Here is a 15,546-nt window from a genome sequence, read left to right on the forward strand (position 1 = left end):
GCTACGCACAAGCCTTTGGCTTAAAGCTTGGAGAGAAAACTGATGGAATATGTGCTTACGGGAGGTGGCTTCCAGAGCGTGTTCTGAGGGACAATGCTGAGACGTGGTTGTGAGGGACGCTCTTATGCTTACTCAGGTGCACTGAACACGAGGGCCGCCTTGTGATCTGTGTAGTATTCCGAAGTATTCTGGCTGTTTCTTCATATCGGTTTAGTTTTTAAAGGGCATCTCTTTGGCACCCGTTTCTGCGTCTCGCGGCGCCGCCGTTGTCCGTTGTAACCAACAGCAGACACCTTAGCCGCGCTTTAAGCTGCGAAACCAATGCAATGGGAGCTTGGAAAGCAGAGCGATAATAATTGGTAAATAAATTGGTTTTGGAAATGGCGCAGTATCTGTCTCACATATCTCGGTGGATAACTGAACGGCACCGTAACAGAAGCGAGGAAGATGGGAGTGAAAGTGGGAAGGACAGCGTATAACTGCTCTCTTGGAACAGTGGACACCTCTGTCGTACTTTAAGCTACGTGGCGATAGTGTGTTGGGATCGCCTCAGCGTGGTAGGGCCGGAGGAGGGGACGTGGAAGTCGGAGACGTGGTTACGAGATGAGAAAACAAGGAAGGAACTTTATACAGGCTATTTACATTATTTACAGAAAGGGCAACTGAGAGTGAATCTCAGTGGAAGGGAGCATCCCCGCCAACGGGAGTCAACGGGAGTCTCTTGGGCACACTCAGTGCCGAGTTAAATAGGGTTCGGATTCCTCAGATCCCTGACTGGGGAATAAAGTTCGAAGAACGATGTCCAATCGGATGGGCAGATGTGGACACTGGGGGCACCACCCACGGCAGGGGCGGTTCTGGGCTGCCCCGCTCTCTCGCAGCTCGGTCGATGGGAAGGGGTAGAGGCTGAGTAATCAAACAATGCGGCAAAGGAATCTCCCGCAGTCTACCAGCAGGTGAATGAATGTCCTCGTGCTTCCCCGCCGGATGTCCAAAACACGAGACCTCTGCCGAGGACAAAGCCGCCTTTCAATTAACAGCAACAGCTTGACCTTGCGTAGCACCACTCCGTCGTCCGGCGACCCGAGGGTAGACTCGGCCACCTGACGCCGCCATCATCGCCGCTGCTTCCGCCGCTGCTTCCGCCGCTGTTTCCGCCGCTGCTGCCGCCTTCGCCAGCCCTAGCCGCATATTCGGCCTTGGCCGGTCTTCGACCTCTGCCGTCTTCGATTTTCGCCGGTCCTTGGCCTTCGCCGCCGCCGCCGTGGTCACCCCGATCGAGGGAGTCCGCTGCCCTAATCCAATTAGGCTGGAAGGGGCGGGGGACATGCCAAGCGCTACAGCACCCCCGCCGCCAGACAATGCGTCCGGAAGATGAGCCGCTCCTACGCAGCTCGGCTGATTGGACTTGCGAGAAGGGCCTCTCGTTCCGCACTTTTCCAGGATCGGCTGTCGATGTCCAGCTCTCGGAATTGCTCTGCGAGGCGAGGCAAACGAAACCACAAACGCCAAGCCGCAGACCACAAAAGCAAGTGCCGTCTGTAGCCCACTCGGCCCGCCATACCAAAACCAAAGAAAAACTGATTATGCCTAGCCATCCCTCTAAGCAAAACCTGAAATTAAACAAAATTTTTCCCCCAACGAACACGAAGTGCGTAGCCGATAGAAGTCTTAGGGGTTAAGATCTCTTCAAATCGTTGTCATAATACATGACATTTCAAGACAGAGGAAAATGGGAATTGGTCTACAATCGGTCGCAAAGGTTGAAACGGTTCTCGGATGTCACCCGGGCAGGGAGGAACCTACCGAGAGGTCTGACTGAGGCATTAAATTTTGCCGCAAGCTATTCTCTATTCGCAAGTATACTACAGCTGCCCATGTTGTCTTCCTTGCATTCTGCATTGCAGCAGACAGGACATAAATGTGCGAAACTTGCGCAATAAATTACAATAAGTTGCGCAATAAGTTACATACCGCACAACTTCATACGGCCACAAAAAGTAGCACCTCTAGGAGCTCACACGAGCTACGTACGCTACAATGTCCAAGAGAGGCTTCGTTCGTGCATCTGCGTCAGCGGACACTGCCATGTAACAAATACTGCAAGTAACCCTCCTTGCAAAACCGCTCGACAGACACTGTCGAAGTAATAAAGTTCTGCAAAAGTCAATTCGGTTAAAAATTTTGAGCATCTCTGGGAGCTCACGCCAACTGCCTAAGCTACAGTGGCCAAGAGTGGCCTCGTTCGTGCTTCTGTATCATCGGACATTACCACACAATAATCAGCGCAGTTAAAGTTGGCGTGCAAATCTACGAAACAGAGCTAACAAAATTCAAGTTCGAAGTAATCTCGTAGCGCCTATGGGAGGGACTATGCCACATTGCCCCATGAGTTACTTCGCTGTACATTCGTGCCCCAGCGGGCACTCTCACAATTTGCAGCGAAGCTAAACCTATGTACAATGCATGCTGCACGATATTTCGCATCATCTAACCTTGTGTTTGGCGCATGACAGCCATAGTTGCTTATGCGCCATAAAACCCCATATGTTGGTCAAATGTTTAGGGGAATCCCCCAAGGTGGAGTAAATTTGTAATAAGGGAGTAATTACTCATTGGCATCCACCCAAGCGCAGCCATACGGCTACAAAGGAAAGTTATACAGCTTTCTCAGAAACTTCGTAGTTAAAGAAAAATTCGTCCTGGTCCGGGGTTCGAACCCGGGACCAGCCGTATGGCTGCGCTTGGGTGGATGCCAATGAGTAATTACTCCCTTATTACAAATTTACTCCACCTTGGGGGATTCCCCTAAACATTTGACCAACACTGTTCCCACTTCGAGTTATTGATCAATTTGCTCTCGCCCTACCATAAGCTTGCCGTCCCGCTTAGCTCAGTCGGTAGAGCGACTGCTCCGGTGAAGCGGTGGTCCCGGGTTCGAACCCCGGACCAGGACGAATTTTTCTTTCACTACGAAGTTTCTGAGAAAGCTTTATAGCTTTCCTCTGTAGCCGTATGGCTGTGCTCGGGTGGATGTCAATGAGTAATTACTCCCTTATTACAAATTTACTCCACCTTGGGAATTCCCCTAAACATTTGACCAACACTGTTCCCATTTCGAGTTATTGATCAATTCGCTCTCGCCCTACCATAAGCTTGCCGTCGCGGTTAGCTCAGTTGGTAGAGCGACTGCTCCGGTGTAGCGGTGGTCCCGGGTTCGAACCACGGACCAGGACGAATTTTTCTTTAACTACGAAGTTTCTGAGAAAGCTTTATAGCTTTCCTCTGTAGCCGTATGGCTGTGCTCGGGTGGATGTCAATGAGTAATTACTCCCTTATTACAAAACCCCATATAATTAACTATTTCGCATCAAATTTCAACTAAGTGTTGCCGGGTACGAATAGGAAGAAATAGCAAGGTAAACACGTGGGTGAGACCATATCTTACAAATAAACTCGTTCGCGCTACAAAAAAACTGCGTCATACAAAGGTTACATAAAATACACGCGTCGTCAAAGTTACATCCTTACGGCGGGAAAAGAATAAAAGTAAAAAATTCACTCAGGCAAAGCTCAAAAGTTTTTACAGGGGTAGAAATAGAAGAAGCATTTAGTGCTGGAATTCTCCATTCTTCAGCCGCGCCCTCCGCGGTCGCGGTCGGATGGCCGGGCTATCAGCTAAGGTCAGCTAAAATCTCAGGGGCTGATTAGTTCCGCCTGGGCTAAAGGGGCGATTCCCCCTCTCTTGGTTCCCCGCATAATGTGTTCCCCTCCGACTCACGCGCGATCTGCGGCGCCCTTTTGTCTAGTGACCGCGCGCCCTTTTTCTTAAAAGGCCAAAGGCCGTACGCATCAAATGTCCTGTGTCAGCCCCTGCTGTGGTCACACAATGGGGTAGGTGGCTTACACCCAAACTGCGCATGATTAGTCGCCTGGGTTTTTATGCAACGCTTGCGAACTCTTGAGCGCCGCGGTGGCAATTTCGAGAAATTACGCGGGGTCCTCAAATGCAGAACATTGACCCGCACTTTTTTTTTTCTCTCGCAGAAGTGTTCAGATTAGCCTTCTTCACGCGTAGCAGTGCTCCTGAAACTTCACCTGTTGATTTTCCTTCTCTGTCAAAAGTTCTCGTTTAGCCAACAGGTGCTAAGCTGTCGGCCCTCGCCTTAGTCGACCCATCAATTCTCAAAGGCTCGTCGTTTTCGCCATTTTCCTCGCGCAGTAAAGCCACTCGCGCTTTGCTCAGAGTGCCAGGCGACGGCTCACCTGAACAAGCGCTCGCTCCCGTGATTTCTGCGGAACCTGATGGTTCGCTGTCCTGCTGTCTATATTTCGGCGCTGCACCTTCACCTTTCTGGGTTGCAGCAACCATCCGTGTGGCATCGCCTTTTAAAGCTAACGCGGCGCTACAGCTTGGCGCTTTAACGTTGCTGTCCGGTAACGCACATTGCTGTCCGGTAACGCACAGTTACGCCTATTCCAGCGAAGCTTTCCTTCTGCACCCGGGAAGTTATCGCTCACCCAGCGGCTGGCAGAAGGAGCTTTTCTTACTCCTTCGGTGTGGTGGCATACGGGCTGACTGCTTTTCGCTCGAGCGGAAATGTCAGCTTCTTCTGCAACAACGGCATCTAACTTTAGGCTATAAGTGACCGTGTTACACATTTCTTTGTTGCTCTCGTTTCCGGCCAAACCATTCCTTGCGCGTTTGTTATAGCTGGCGGTGCAACAATCCTTTTCCTCTGCCTTTAAATCGACAGATGCTGCCGGAGTTTCTATTGAACTGGCAGTTCTTTCTAGGCTTATACCTGCCTTGTCGTTATTGTCTTGCGCTACTGTTGCGTCCCTAGCTGACCAAGCGGGGTTTCATGGCTGGTAGCTGACACTCTGATGGGAGCGCTGTCCCCTTCTACACGAATGCCGAAGAAGCGAAAGAGGGCACTTTTCGCTTTAGCGTAGTCGTCGTCATCCTCATCGGACCGCCACGCTAATACAGCGCTGACGTCACCAGGGAGGATTGTCACCAACAACATTGACTATTCGGCCTGGTCCAGCTCCTCCTCCCTGCAGATTCGCTAAAAATTTCCGAGGAAGGTTTTGAAGTTTTCACCTCTTCGGAAACTCCTGAAACGATCTCGGGTCCTTTGCCAATTGAGAAACTGAATCTTACGCGCTAGCTTATGCTGCTCTCGTCCACGCAGTTCCTCAAGCTCAGCCCGTCTCTAACAAGACTGCTCTTGTCATTCTCTTGCTTGCTTCTCGCGGAGCCTTCGCCTTTCCTGCTCCTCTCCCTTCTCTTTCTCCTGACGAAGCCTTCGCGTTTCTTGCTCCACTTTTCGTTCTGCAATCGTCTCCCACGTCTAGTCTGTTTCCTCGACTGTCACCTCCTCCGCCCGCATAGCATGTAAAATCGCCTCTCTCGTTTTAGTAGGGTCTACTGATATGCCCAGTTCTTTCAAAATTTCAAGGCGGTCCTCTACCTTGACCTTCTCCATCGCGAAACACATCTCGTGCCGCTAATCCCCGCTAAAACATAAGCCTCAGCCTGAAGCAACAAAAAACTCAAAACTGCCAAAATTTCATCTCCCAGAAAACACAGAACCCACTACTAACATCTGCCTGTGCTAGTGCGGTCTGTCGAAACGAATGGCAAACGTCGGGCACTCACCCTGCCGAGATACAACTGACGCCGTCAGTCGCGTAGCTGCCGGGGTCTGTTGGAGCCGGTGACTTGACGTGTCCATCTCTCGGTTCGCGGAAGCGTAGCTGATGCAGTCAATCACGTAGCTGCCGGGGTCCATTGGAGCCGGTGACTTCACTTCGACATCTCATCGAGCCATAGAGTTTTTGGGATGCAGCTTCTATCCCACCGCCGCCACCAGTTATTGGGATCGCCTCAGCGTGGTCGGGCCGGAGGAGGGGACGTGGAAGTCGGAGACGTGGTTACGAGATGAGAAAACAAGGAAGGAACTTTATACAGGCTATTTACATTATTTGCAGAAAGGGCAATTGAGAGTGAATCTCAGTGGAAGGGAGCTTCTCCGCCAACGGGAGTCGACGGGAGTCTCTCGGGCACACTCACAGCTGAGTTAAACAGGGTTCGGATTCCCCAGATTCCTGACTGGGGAATAAAGTTCGAAGAACGATGTCCAATCGGATGGACAGATGTGGACGCTGGTGACAACACCCACGGCAGGGGCGGTGCTGGGCTGTCCCGCTCTCGTGCAGCTCGGTCGATGGGAAGGGGTAGAGGCTGAGTAATCAAACACTGCGGGAAACGAATCTCCCGTAGTCTACCAGCAGGTGAATGAACGTCCTCGTGCTTCCCCGCCGTATGTCCAAAACACGAGACCTCTATCGAGGACACAGCCGCCTTTCAATTAACAGCAACAGCTTGACCTTGCGTAGCACCAATCCGTCGTCCGGCGACCCGAGGGTAGACTCGGCCACCTGACGCCGTCATCGTCGCCGCTGCTTCCGCCGCTCTTTCCACCGCTGCTGCAGTCTTTGCCAGCCCTCGCCGCATCTTCGGCCTTCGCAGGTGTTCGACCTTTGCCGTCTTCGACCTTCACCGGTCCATGGCCTTCGCCGCCGCCGCCGTGGTCACCCCGATCGAGGGAGTCTGCTGCCCTACTCCACTTAGGCAGGAGAGGAGGGGGGGAACATCCCAAGCACTACAAGTGACAGATGGGCGTTGCATGCGTTGACAACGTTGTGCCAGAAACGCGGTGCTGAAGCCTTGGGCCGTCGGTGTTCATTGCGTTCATTGGCGTTGTTGTTAACGTTTTGCTCCAATCATTTTAAGAAAAGAAATTGCACTTAAATGTCTACCTGGGTCCTTGGACACCTGAATCCGCTTATAGGTACGTGGGGTTATGGGAGAGACATGCGGGCTGCATGCGTTAGCGCTGACAACGGTGAGCGAACTCTCGCGATCAACCACTAACTGCCACCTGCCAGGGTGGCAGGCAAGGGGGGGACTTTAATGTAGGTATTTATTTTATTATTTATTTTATTTAGTCTTACTGGGACTGTTACAGGAGTGGATTGATAAGCAAGAATTAACAAACAATAATACAACACAAGGGCCAACAATCAGGTTTAAAAGACAAGATGTTAAATCATTCATATGCGGTCACATCAAGTGCGGCGTATTAGACGGGAGATAGTCGGCAACCGTCGTCTTGAAAGCGTGCACTCAAGCAGATCTCAAAGCATTTCTTCATGCAGTAACACACTGCGTACACATCGAGTGAGCAACAACACAAAACAAATACACACTGAACATGATGGTCAGGTCTGTCTTGTTGACAGGACTGATGAGGCTGCCAGCTTATAGAACTTTTCTAAGGAATCCTGCGAAGTTATAGATTTATCTAGGGCGTTCCGTTCTCTTACGGCTCGGGGAAAGAAGGAAAAGTAATATGAGTTGTTAGCCCAAGAGTATTCATTAATCGCAAGTTCATGCTTGTGACGTGTTTCTCTAGAACGATTAAAACTAATGTTAGCAGGATCCATGTTGAATGCGTTATGAATTAATTCGTATAAAAAGTTCAGTCAGTGCGGTGTGACGCGGCTTGATAAGGTGTCTGGCCTACGCAGTGAAGCATACTTAAGGGAAATAAATAGCGCACAAGAGAAGACGGGACAAGCGAGGAGACACAGACAAGTGCTAACTTTCAACAGACGGTTTATTGCAAAAACGGGAGCATATATACACATGTCCAGAAAGGCAACAAAGAACAGGATCGAAGATAAGATCAACAAGATACACACCCCCTCGACAGCCATCTGCTTATCGTGCCAGATATTCAAGCTCTTTTTTCGACAAATTAACGGAAGGTTCACTGACACAATCCGGTCCAAAACGCACGATGTTCGACGCTTCAACAATCTCCCTGGTGAGTTGGTCGCGGTGATGGCACAAGATTACAGTATCTTCAAAAATTGGACGGCAAGGAGGGTCACAGTCACATGTCTTGCAATGCAAAGCCAGATGCCCGTCGACACCACCTCTGACTTTCTTCGCATGCTCTTTTAAGCGTACGTTGAGGCATCTGCCCGTTTGCCCGATGTAGAATCTACCGCAGGACAAGGGGATCTTGTAGACTACCCCCAGCCGACAATGGACGTAGGTCTGCCTATGTCTGATAGTACAGTCGGGTCTACGCATTTTGACCGGGCAACTCATTCTGCACAATCTCCCCAGCCTCTCAGGAGCCGTGAACACGACCTTAACATGAGACCGCTGACCCACCTTCTTGAGGTTGTGTGAAACCTTATGCATGTATGGTATCACCGCCAACTTTTCTTTGTCTCTTCTATCCTTTTTCTTTTTCCTGTCCTCTGCTCTTTGTTCATGACTCAGGCGAGAAGCTTCCTTCCTTTTGCAATGCAAGCATTCAGCAACCGAAGCTATCACGTGAGTCGGATAGCTCGCGCCCTGCAAACGTGCAACTTGCATGTTTAAACCCTCCTCGAAGGTATGCCGGCATGACTTGTCAAGAGCATTGGACAGGAACGAAAGCACGATATTTCTTTTGACAAGTTTAGAATGTGCTGAACTGTATGGCAAAGGGGGCTTGTTAGCTCTGGGCTCGTATATCCAACAGGCATGGTCCTTTCGAAACCGCAGCCGCTGGTCTAAGAACCTAGTGCTGTCATGCTCAGGCATTTCAGACGTGAATGTCAGCGGGTGAAAACAATCAACAAAAGAATTTAAAATGCGCGTGACAATATAGTGACTACTAACGAGAAGATTAGATCGTCTGACAGGAGGGTCAGTAAAAACAGACAGGTCAAAAAGAATTAAAAAGTCATCCACATAACGAAAGATCTTTAAAATCTTTAGATCAGTTAGTCGCTCAAAAAGGGCCTTGTCACAATGAGCTAAAAACAAGTCACTCAAAATCGGTGCGATGCAGAATCCGATGCAAACACCTTGCTTTTGAAGGAAAACGTTGTTGTCAAAGGTAACAAAAGTAGAAGTAAGGTAAACGGATAAACGGATAAAGATCTTTCGTTATGTGGATGACTTTTTAATTCTTTTTGACCTGTCTGTTTTTACTGGCCCTCCTGTCAGACGATCTAATCTTCTCGTTAGTAGTCACCCTATTGTCACGCGCATTTTAAATTCTTTTGTTGATTGTTTTTACCCGTTGACATTCGCGTCTGAAATGCCTGAGCATGACAGCATTAGGTTCCTCGACCTGCGGCTGCGGTTTCGAAAGAACCATGCCTGTTGGATATACGAGCCCAGAGCTAACAAGCCCCCTTTGCCATCCAGTTCAGCGCATTCTAAACTTGTCAAAAGAAATATCGTTCTTTCGTTCCTGTCCAATGCACTTGACAAGTCATGCCGGCATACCTTCGAGGAGGGTTTAATCATGCAAGTTGCACGTTTGCAGGGCGCGGGCTATCCGACTCACGTGATAGCTTCGGTTGCGGAATGCTTGCATCGCAAAAGGAAAGAAGCTTCTCGCCTGAGTAATGAACAAAGAGCAGAGGACAGGAAAAAGAAAAAGGATCGAAGAGACAAAGAAAAGTTGGCGGTGATACCTTACATGCATAAGGTATCACACAACCTCAAGAAGGTGGGTCAGCGGTCTCATGTTAAGGTCGTGTTCACGGCTCCTGAGAGGCTGGGGAGATTGTGCAGAATGAGTTGCCCGGTCAAAATGCGTAGACCCGACTGTACTATCAGACATAGGCAGACCTACGTCCATTGTCGGCTGGGGGTAGTCTACAAGATCCCCTTGTCCTGCGGTAGATTCTACATAGGGCAAACGGGCAGATGCCTCAACGTACGCCTAAAAGAGCATGCGAAGAAAGTCAGAGGTGGTGTCGACGGGCATCTGGCTTTGCATTGCAAGACATGTGACTGTGACCCTCCTTGCCGTCCAATTTTTGAAGATACTGTAATCTTGTATCATCACCGCGACCAACTCACCAGGGAGATTGTTGAAGCGTCGAACATCGTGCGTTTTGGACCGGATTGTGTCAGTGAACCTTCCGTTAATTTGTCGAAAAAAGAGCTTGCATATCTGGCACGATAAGCAGATGGCTGTCGAGGGGGTGTGTGTCTTGTTGATCTTATCTTCGATCCTGTTCTTTGTTGCCTTTCTGGAGATGTGTATATATGCTCCCGTTTTTGCAATAAACCGTCTGTTGAAAGTTAGCGCTTGTCTGTGTTTCCTCGCTTGTCCCGTCTTCTCTTGTGCGCCATTTATTTCCCTTAAGTATGTCATACCAACATGCCCAAGCCTCATCTCTTCTGCAGTAAAGCAGCTCTGTGGGAGAGTCAGTGCGCCGGTATCTGTGGTATATAAAGTGAACAGCTTTTCGTTGAACTTATTCGAGTATGTGTACATCTTTTTGCATATACGGAAGCCAGACGACATTTGCATATTCTAAGATTGGACGGATAAGGACTTTATATGGGAGTAACTTAGTACCTGAAGTAGCAAAGCGCAAGGCGCGTTTCAGGAAGTATAAACTGCTCATTGCGTTTTTGGTAATGTTTTGTACTTGGATTTTGGAGCTGCGATCACCAGAAATAATCACACCAAGGTATTTATTTTCAAATAATGTTTAAAGAACGCCATTTCCACGCCATAAGGGACTCTAAGTTTTGTTTTCTTGTTTGTGACAGACATCACTACCGTTTTTTTCCATAATGATCAGCATTTGCCATGTGTTGCACCACTGCACGACGTTGCCTAAAGCTGTGTTTAACCTAACTTCTGCTTGTGTGTTTATGTTATGTTGTGTGTTCTGCTTGGTAGTTGCCATGTGATGCACCACTGCACGACGTTGCCTAAAGCTGTGTTTAACCTCACTTCTGCTTGTGTGTTTATGTTATGTTGTGTGTTCTGCTTGGCGTTTTCGATGTGTTGCACCACTGCACGACGTTGCCTAAAGCTGTGTTTGACCTCACTGCTGCTTGTGTGTTTATTTTTTGGTGCAGCACGCAATCATCCGCGAAAAGACGCACCTTCACATCCACATATCTTATGTCGTTTATGTATAAAATGAATAAAAATGGTGCTAGCACAGAGCCTTGCGGCACGCCAGAAACGACCGGAACGATATCAGAAGCATGGTCATTGTGCTGCACATATTGTCGGCGTTCAGATAAGTAGCTGGCTATCCACCGCGTAACAGGACCATAGCCAAGTAACTTGTTTAGTTTGAAATTCAGTTTAGTATGTGGCACACGATCAAGAGCCTTTGAGTAATCGAGGAAAATTATATCAGTTTGACTTTGATCTTAGATTCCCTGTGCGAGGTCATGAAAAATTTCTGCTAGTTCGGTAACAATGGACAAACCTGCTCTGAAGACATGCTGGTTATGATGAATGATGTTGTTAATCTCAGTATTATCTTTAAGAAATTTTAATAAGATATGCTCAAGAATTTTGCAGCAGGCACATGTGAGGGATATAGGCGGGTAATTGGACGGGGACGTTACGTCGCCTGATTTGTGAATGGGGACTATTTTTGCTATCTTTCATTCAACTGGCAGACAGCTGTCCTGAAGTGACTTAGAAATTATAAGGTAGAGATACTGACTGATTGGTTCGGCACAGCACCTAAGAAAGCAATTCGGAATTCAATCAGGACCACAACGTTTTTTTCATTGAAGTTCAACAATAGAGAAAGAATCCCAGGTATACTTATGACCGGAGCGCCTAAACTTTGAGTTGACTCATTAGTATCACACGTTAATGGTCCTAAAACAGCATTCTAGGTGGTGAAAATTGACTGGAAATAAGTGTTAAAGGAGTCATGTTTCTGTTTTCCGTATGTAGGCGAACTAGCAGTAAAATTCTTTTTGTTTGCATGCCTCCAGAACTTGGCCGGGGAATTTCTAATGAAGTTGTTAAATGTGGTGCCACAAAATGGTTTTTTAGTCTCGAGTACTTTATTCTTTGTTCCTATGTTTACCTTTAGTTCTAAGTTTGCTCGTTGCCTATTTCTTTGCCTTAACCTATTGATCTTTCGTTTCATTAGAATTATTTCTCTGGTAATCCATGGCTTGTGCTTGCTTATAGCCTTGTTTTTAAAACGCCGCCGCGGTGGCTCAGTGGCTATGGTGCTCGGCTGCTGACCCAAAAGACGCGGGTTCGATCCCGGCCGCGGCGGCTGGAATTTCTTTAGAGGAGAAATTCTAGAGGCCCGTGTACTGTGCGATGTCAGTGCACGTTAAAGAACCCCAGGTGGTCGAAATTTCCGGAGCCCTCCACTACGGCGTCTCTCATAGCCTTAGTCGCTTTGGGACGTTAAACCCCATAAACCAAACCAAACCTTGTTTTTAAAAGGGATAAAAGTTGTGAAGCAGTGAATCACATGCTTTTCAAATTGTACCCACAAGGCGTCAACAGTAGTCATACTGTGGACATACAAATAATAAAGATCATTAAATTCATGAATAAGATAAGTTATAACAGCCAAGTTGTTCGCTTTGTTAAATGCGCGCACAAATTTCGTCGGGCCCCGCTGTCGATCCGAGTTTGGCAAGTATAGCGTACGTAATACCATTTCATGGTCAGAAATACCTTTGGCCACTCCCACTTTACAGTCATCTGTTCTAAAGTGGTTACTAACAAACACCAAATCCAATATAGAATTATATGTTCCTTGCACACGAGTAGGCTCACCAACAATGGGTACAAGTTCCAAAGTGAACAGGATACGAAACATGGCATTGTTTGTTGCATCAGATGAGCATAAAGTATTCCAGTCAAGAAGCGGGCAATTGAAGTCGCCATCTAATATCTTCGTAGAGCCATAAATGTATGTATACATGTAATCAAACAGAAGATCCAGATACACAGTTTCGGCACTGGGCGGCCTGTAGACCGCACCCACGTAAACAGAATAACATTTCAGGTGAACTTTGCACAAAACGGCTTCTACACCTAGAATATCAGGCATTTTCGTGAAGGGTAGATCATTTTTCAAGATCAAGACTACTCCCCCACCCATAGTCTCCCTTTCTTTGCGAATGATAGCATAGCCCAGGGGAACAATTTCATGATCTTGAACGCCCGAGTGCAGCCAAGTCTCAGTGACCACAACAATATCTGGGTTCAAGGCGAGAAGGGTAGTTTCCAAGTGGTCGATCTTATTTAGAAGGCTGCCCGCGTTTATATTTAAGAGGGTTATCGGCGGCTGCTGCGTGTTCGCTTTGATGGATTGCTCGCATTTTCGTTTTTTTTTCTCCTTTCTTCTCATTTTTTTCTATTTCGACCAAGTCGTTAAGTTCGTGAAGAAGAAATACGTGTGAAAAATAACAAGCTGTCTGCAATTGCACATACATGTCTCGCTCAAATTCCTTGCATCAATCTATCGAAAAGCTGAAACAGCTGATGAGCTGCGCTCAAATTTCGCATTAGGAAGTAACGCAATCGTCGGCAATTTTTTCTTCGACGCTACGCACAAACCACTCACCTAAGGCTTGGAGAGACAACTGTTCGAATATGCGTCTACGAGAGGTGGTTCGCAGAGATGCTTTGAGGGGTAATGCTGAGATGTAATTGTGAGGGACGCTCTTATGCTTTTTAGTTGCACTCTAACAAACGGGCGGCCTTGTGATCTGTGTAATATTCCGAATGATTGTGCGGTTTCTTTATATCGGCTTAGTTTTTTTCTTCGACGCTACGTACCAGCCACTTACCTAAGGCTTGGAGAGACAACTGTTGGAATATGTGCTAACCAGAGGTAGTTCGGGGAGCATATTTTGAGGAATAAGACTGAGACGTGGTTATGAGGGACCCTGTTACGCTTACTGTGATGCATTATTTCAAGGGGGTGGCCTTCCGGGAATCTGTCTGTAGCTTCGGTGGCAGCTAGAGTGCGCATAGGCTGGTGTTCCTTTCTTCGGACACGCCATGGCAACTCTGCCTAATGCTCATCTCGCCGCGTGGGCTGCAACCTTCCAGTATCAGGTAAGGACGGCACCGAGCAAGGTCAAACAGCGACGTCTGTGTTTGTGTTAAAAGCACGCTGAAAGGCCTCCCCTGAAAGATTTTCCCCGAATTTTGGATCACGGAGGATGTCCTTGTCATATGACGTGTACCAAAAAGCGAAATGGTGAATCTGCCCTTGACTCGACTTGAACGAGCCGTCGTTAAACACGCTTTGTTTACAGGCACTAGGTACATTGTGGTGGACTGCGGCGGCGGCACGGTGGACATCACCGTGCATGAGCTGCACGACGGCACGCTCAAGGAGCTGCACAAGGCGACGGGCGGACCCTGCGGCTCTTTGGGCATCGACCGCGAGTTCGAGCGCCTGCTGGGCGCCATCTTCGGAGCCGACTTCATGGAGCAGTTCCGGCTCAAGAGGCCCGCTGCTTACGTCGACCTCATGGTGGCGTTTGAGGCGCGCAAGCGCAACGCGTCGCCCGACAAGGACACGCCGCGCAACATCTCTCTGCCGTTCTCCTTCATCGACTACTACAAAAAATGCAAGGGCGCCACGGTGAGTGCATTATTGTCGAGCTGGTTGTGAACAAGTTTTTAAACTGCCTTGGGCGGTGATTTTTAACAACACTGCTATCACTCGTCCGTCAGTAGACGGACTAACTGCCTGAAACATGCCTGAAACTGGCTGAAAGAATAGTGCAACATTCGTTGTCGGTTCCTTATTGGAGAAGAAACAAGAATAAAAAACCGCAATGAACTAGAACCGCAATAATCTAGAAAAAAAATGGAGGGTTCCTCCTGCACACCGAAAATTGAAATCACACATTCAAGTTCTGTGGTATATGCGCGAGGTGAACAGGTGCTTGAACAAAAAGAAAGCAGCTTACAGCAAAGAAACGCTCCTCCTGGCCCGGCCGAACTGAGAAACCTTTTACTGACGCTAAAATTGGTATTTAATTTTAATCTGCCTAAAATGGAAGTTTGGCAGCCGCGCATCACCAAGACCACATTCCGAATATTATCTGCCTTTTGCAGTCGAAAGAATCCAGGAAATAAGCGCCGCTTCAACTATGGCAGCAGTCGTTGCAAGGCCGGTCCCGACAGAAGGCTGCCAGCATCGGCTGAGCATCTATAAAAGGACGATGTTCTAGCTGTCTCTAGCGAGAGTGTGCGCTCATGCGCGTGCACCATGATTGTGTAGGAGTCTATCAGATATACACATGAAAAAACGCGGTCAACGAAACCTTACCGTTCTATGCTCTCTATGCCTGGCTGTAGCGAGAGTTTGTGTATGCGTGTGCATGGTGATACAAATGAGAATAGGATTCTTTCAAACATAAAACCCAAAAAACAAATGTGGTCCATGAAAACTTACCATTACATGCTCTTTCTGTTTATCTCTAGCCAGAGTGTGTGTGCGAGCTTGTGCACCCTGATACAAATGGGAATAGGCTTCTTTCACATATCTGCGTGAAAAAACAGCGGTCAATGAAACCCTCCCATTTATGCTCTGTCTGTGTCTAGTGAGATCGTGCACACTTACCTGTGCACCATGATACAAATGAGAATGCGCTTCGTTAATATATCCACATTCAAAAACAGCGGTCAATGAATCTCACCA

At 48.1% G+C, this 15,546-nt stretch overlaps 1 protein-coding gene across 2 annotated transcripts in view; it reads left to right on the plus strand.

The window, feature by feature from the left end:
* LOC149349162 (heat shock 70 kDa protein 12A-like) overlaps window positions 1-15,546 on the plus strand; it is a 378,995-nt gene that overhangs the window by 278,033 nt on the left and 85,416 nt on the right. For both annotated transcript variants that reach the window (XM_089578106.1, XM_089578107.1), the window contains one exon: window positions 14,150-14,481. In XM_089578106.1, coding sequence (XP_089434232.1) covers window positions 14,150-14,481 — 332 coding nt within the window. The remainder of the gene's footprint in view (window positions 1-14,149; window positions 14,482-15,546) is intronic.

The sequence above is a fragment of the Amblyomma mixtum genome, chromosome 3 (assembly GCF_055824585.1).
Source record: "Amblyomma mixtum isolate Tamu chromosome 3, ASM5582458v1, whole genome shotgun sequence".
Taxonomy (NCBI): Eukaryota; Metazoa; Arthropoda; class Arachnida; order Ixodida; family Ixodidae; genus Amblyomma; species Amblyomma mixtum.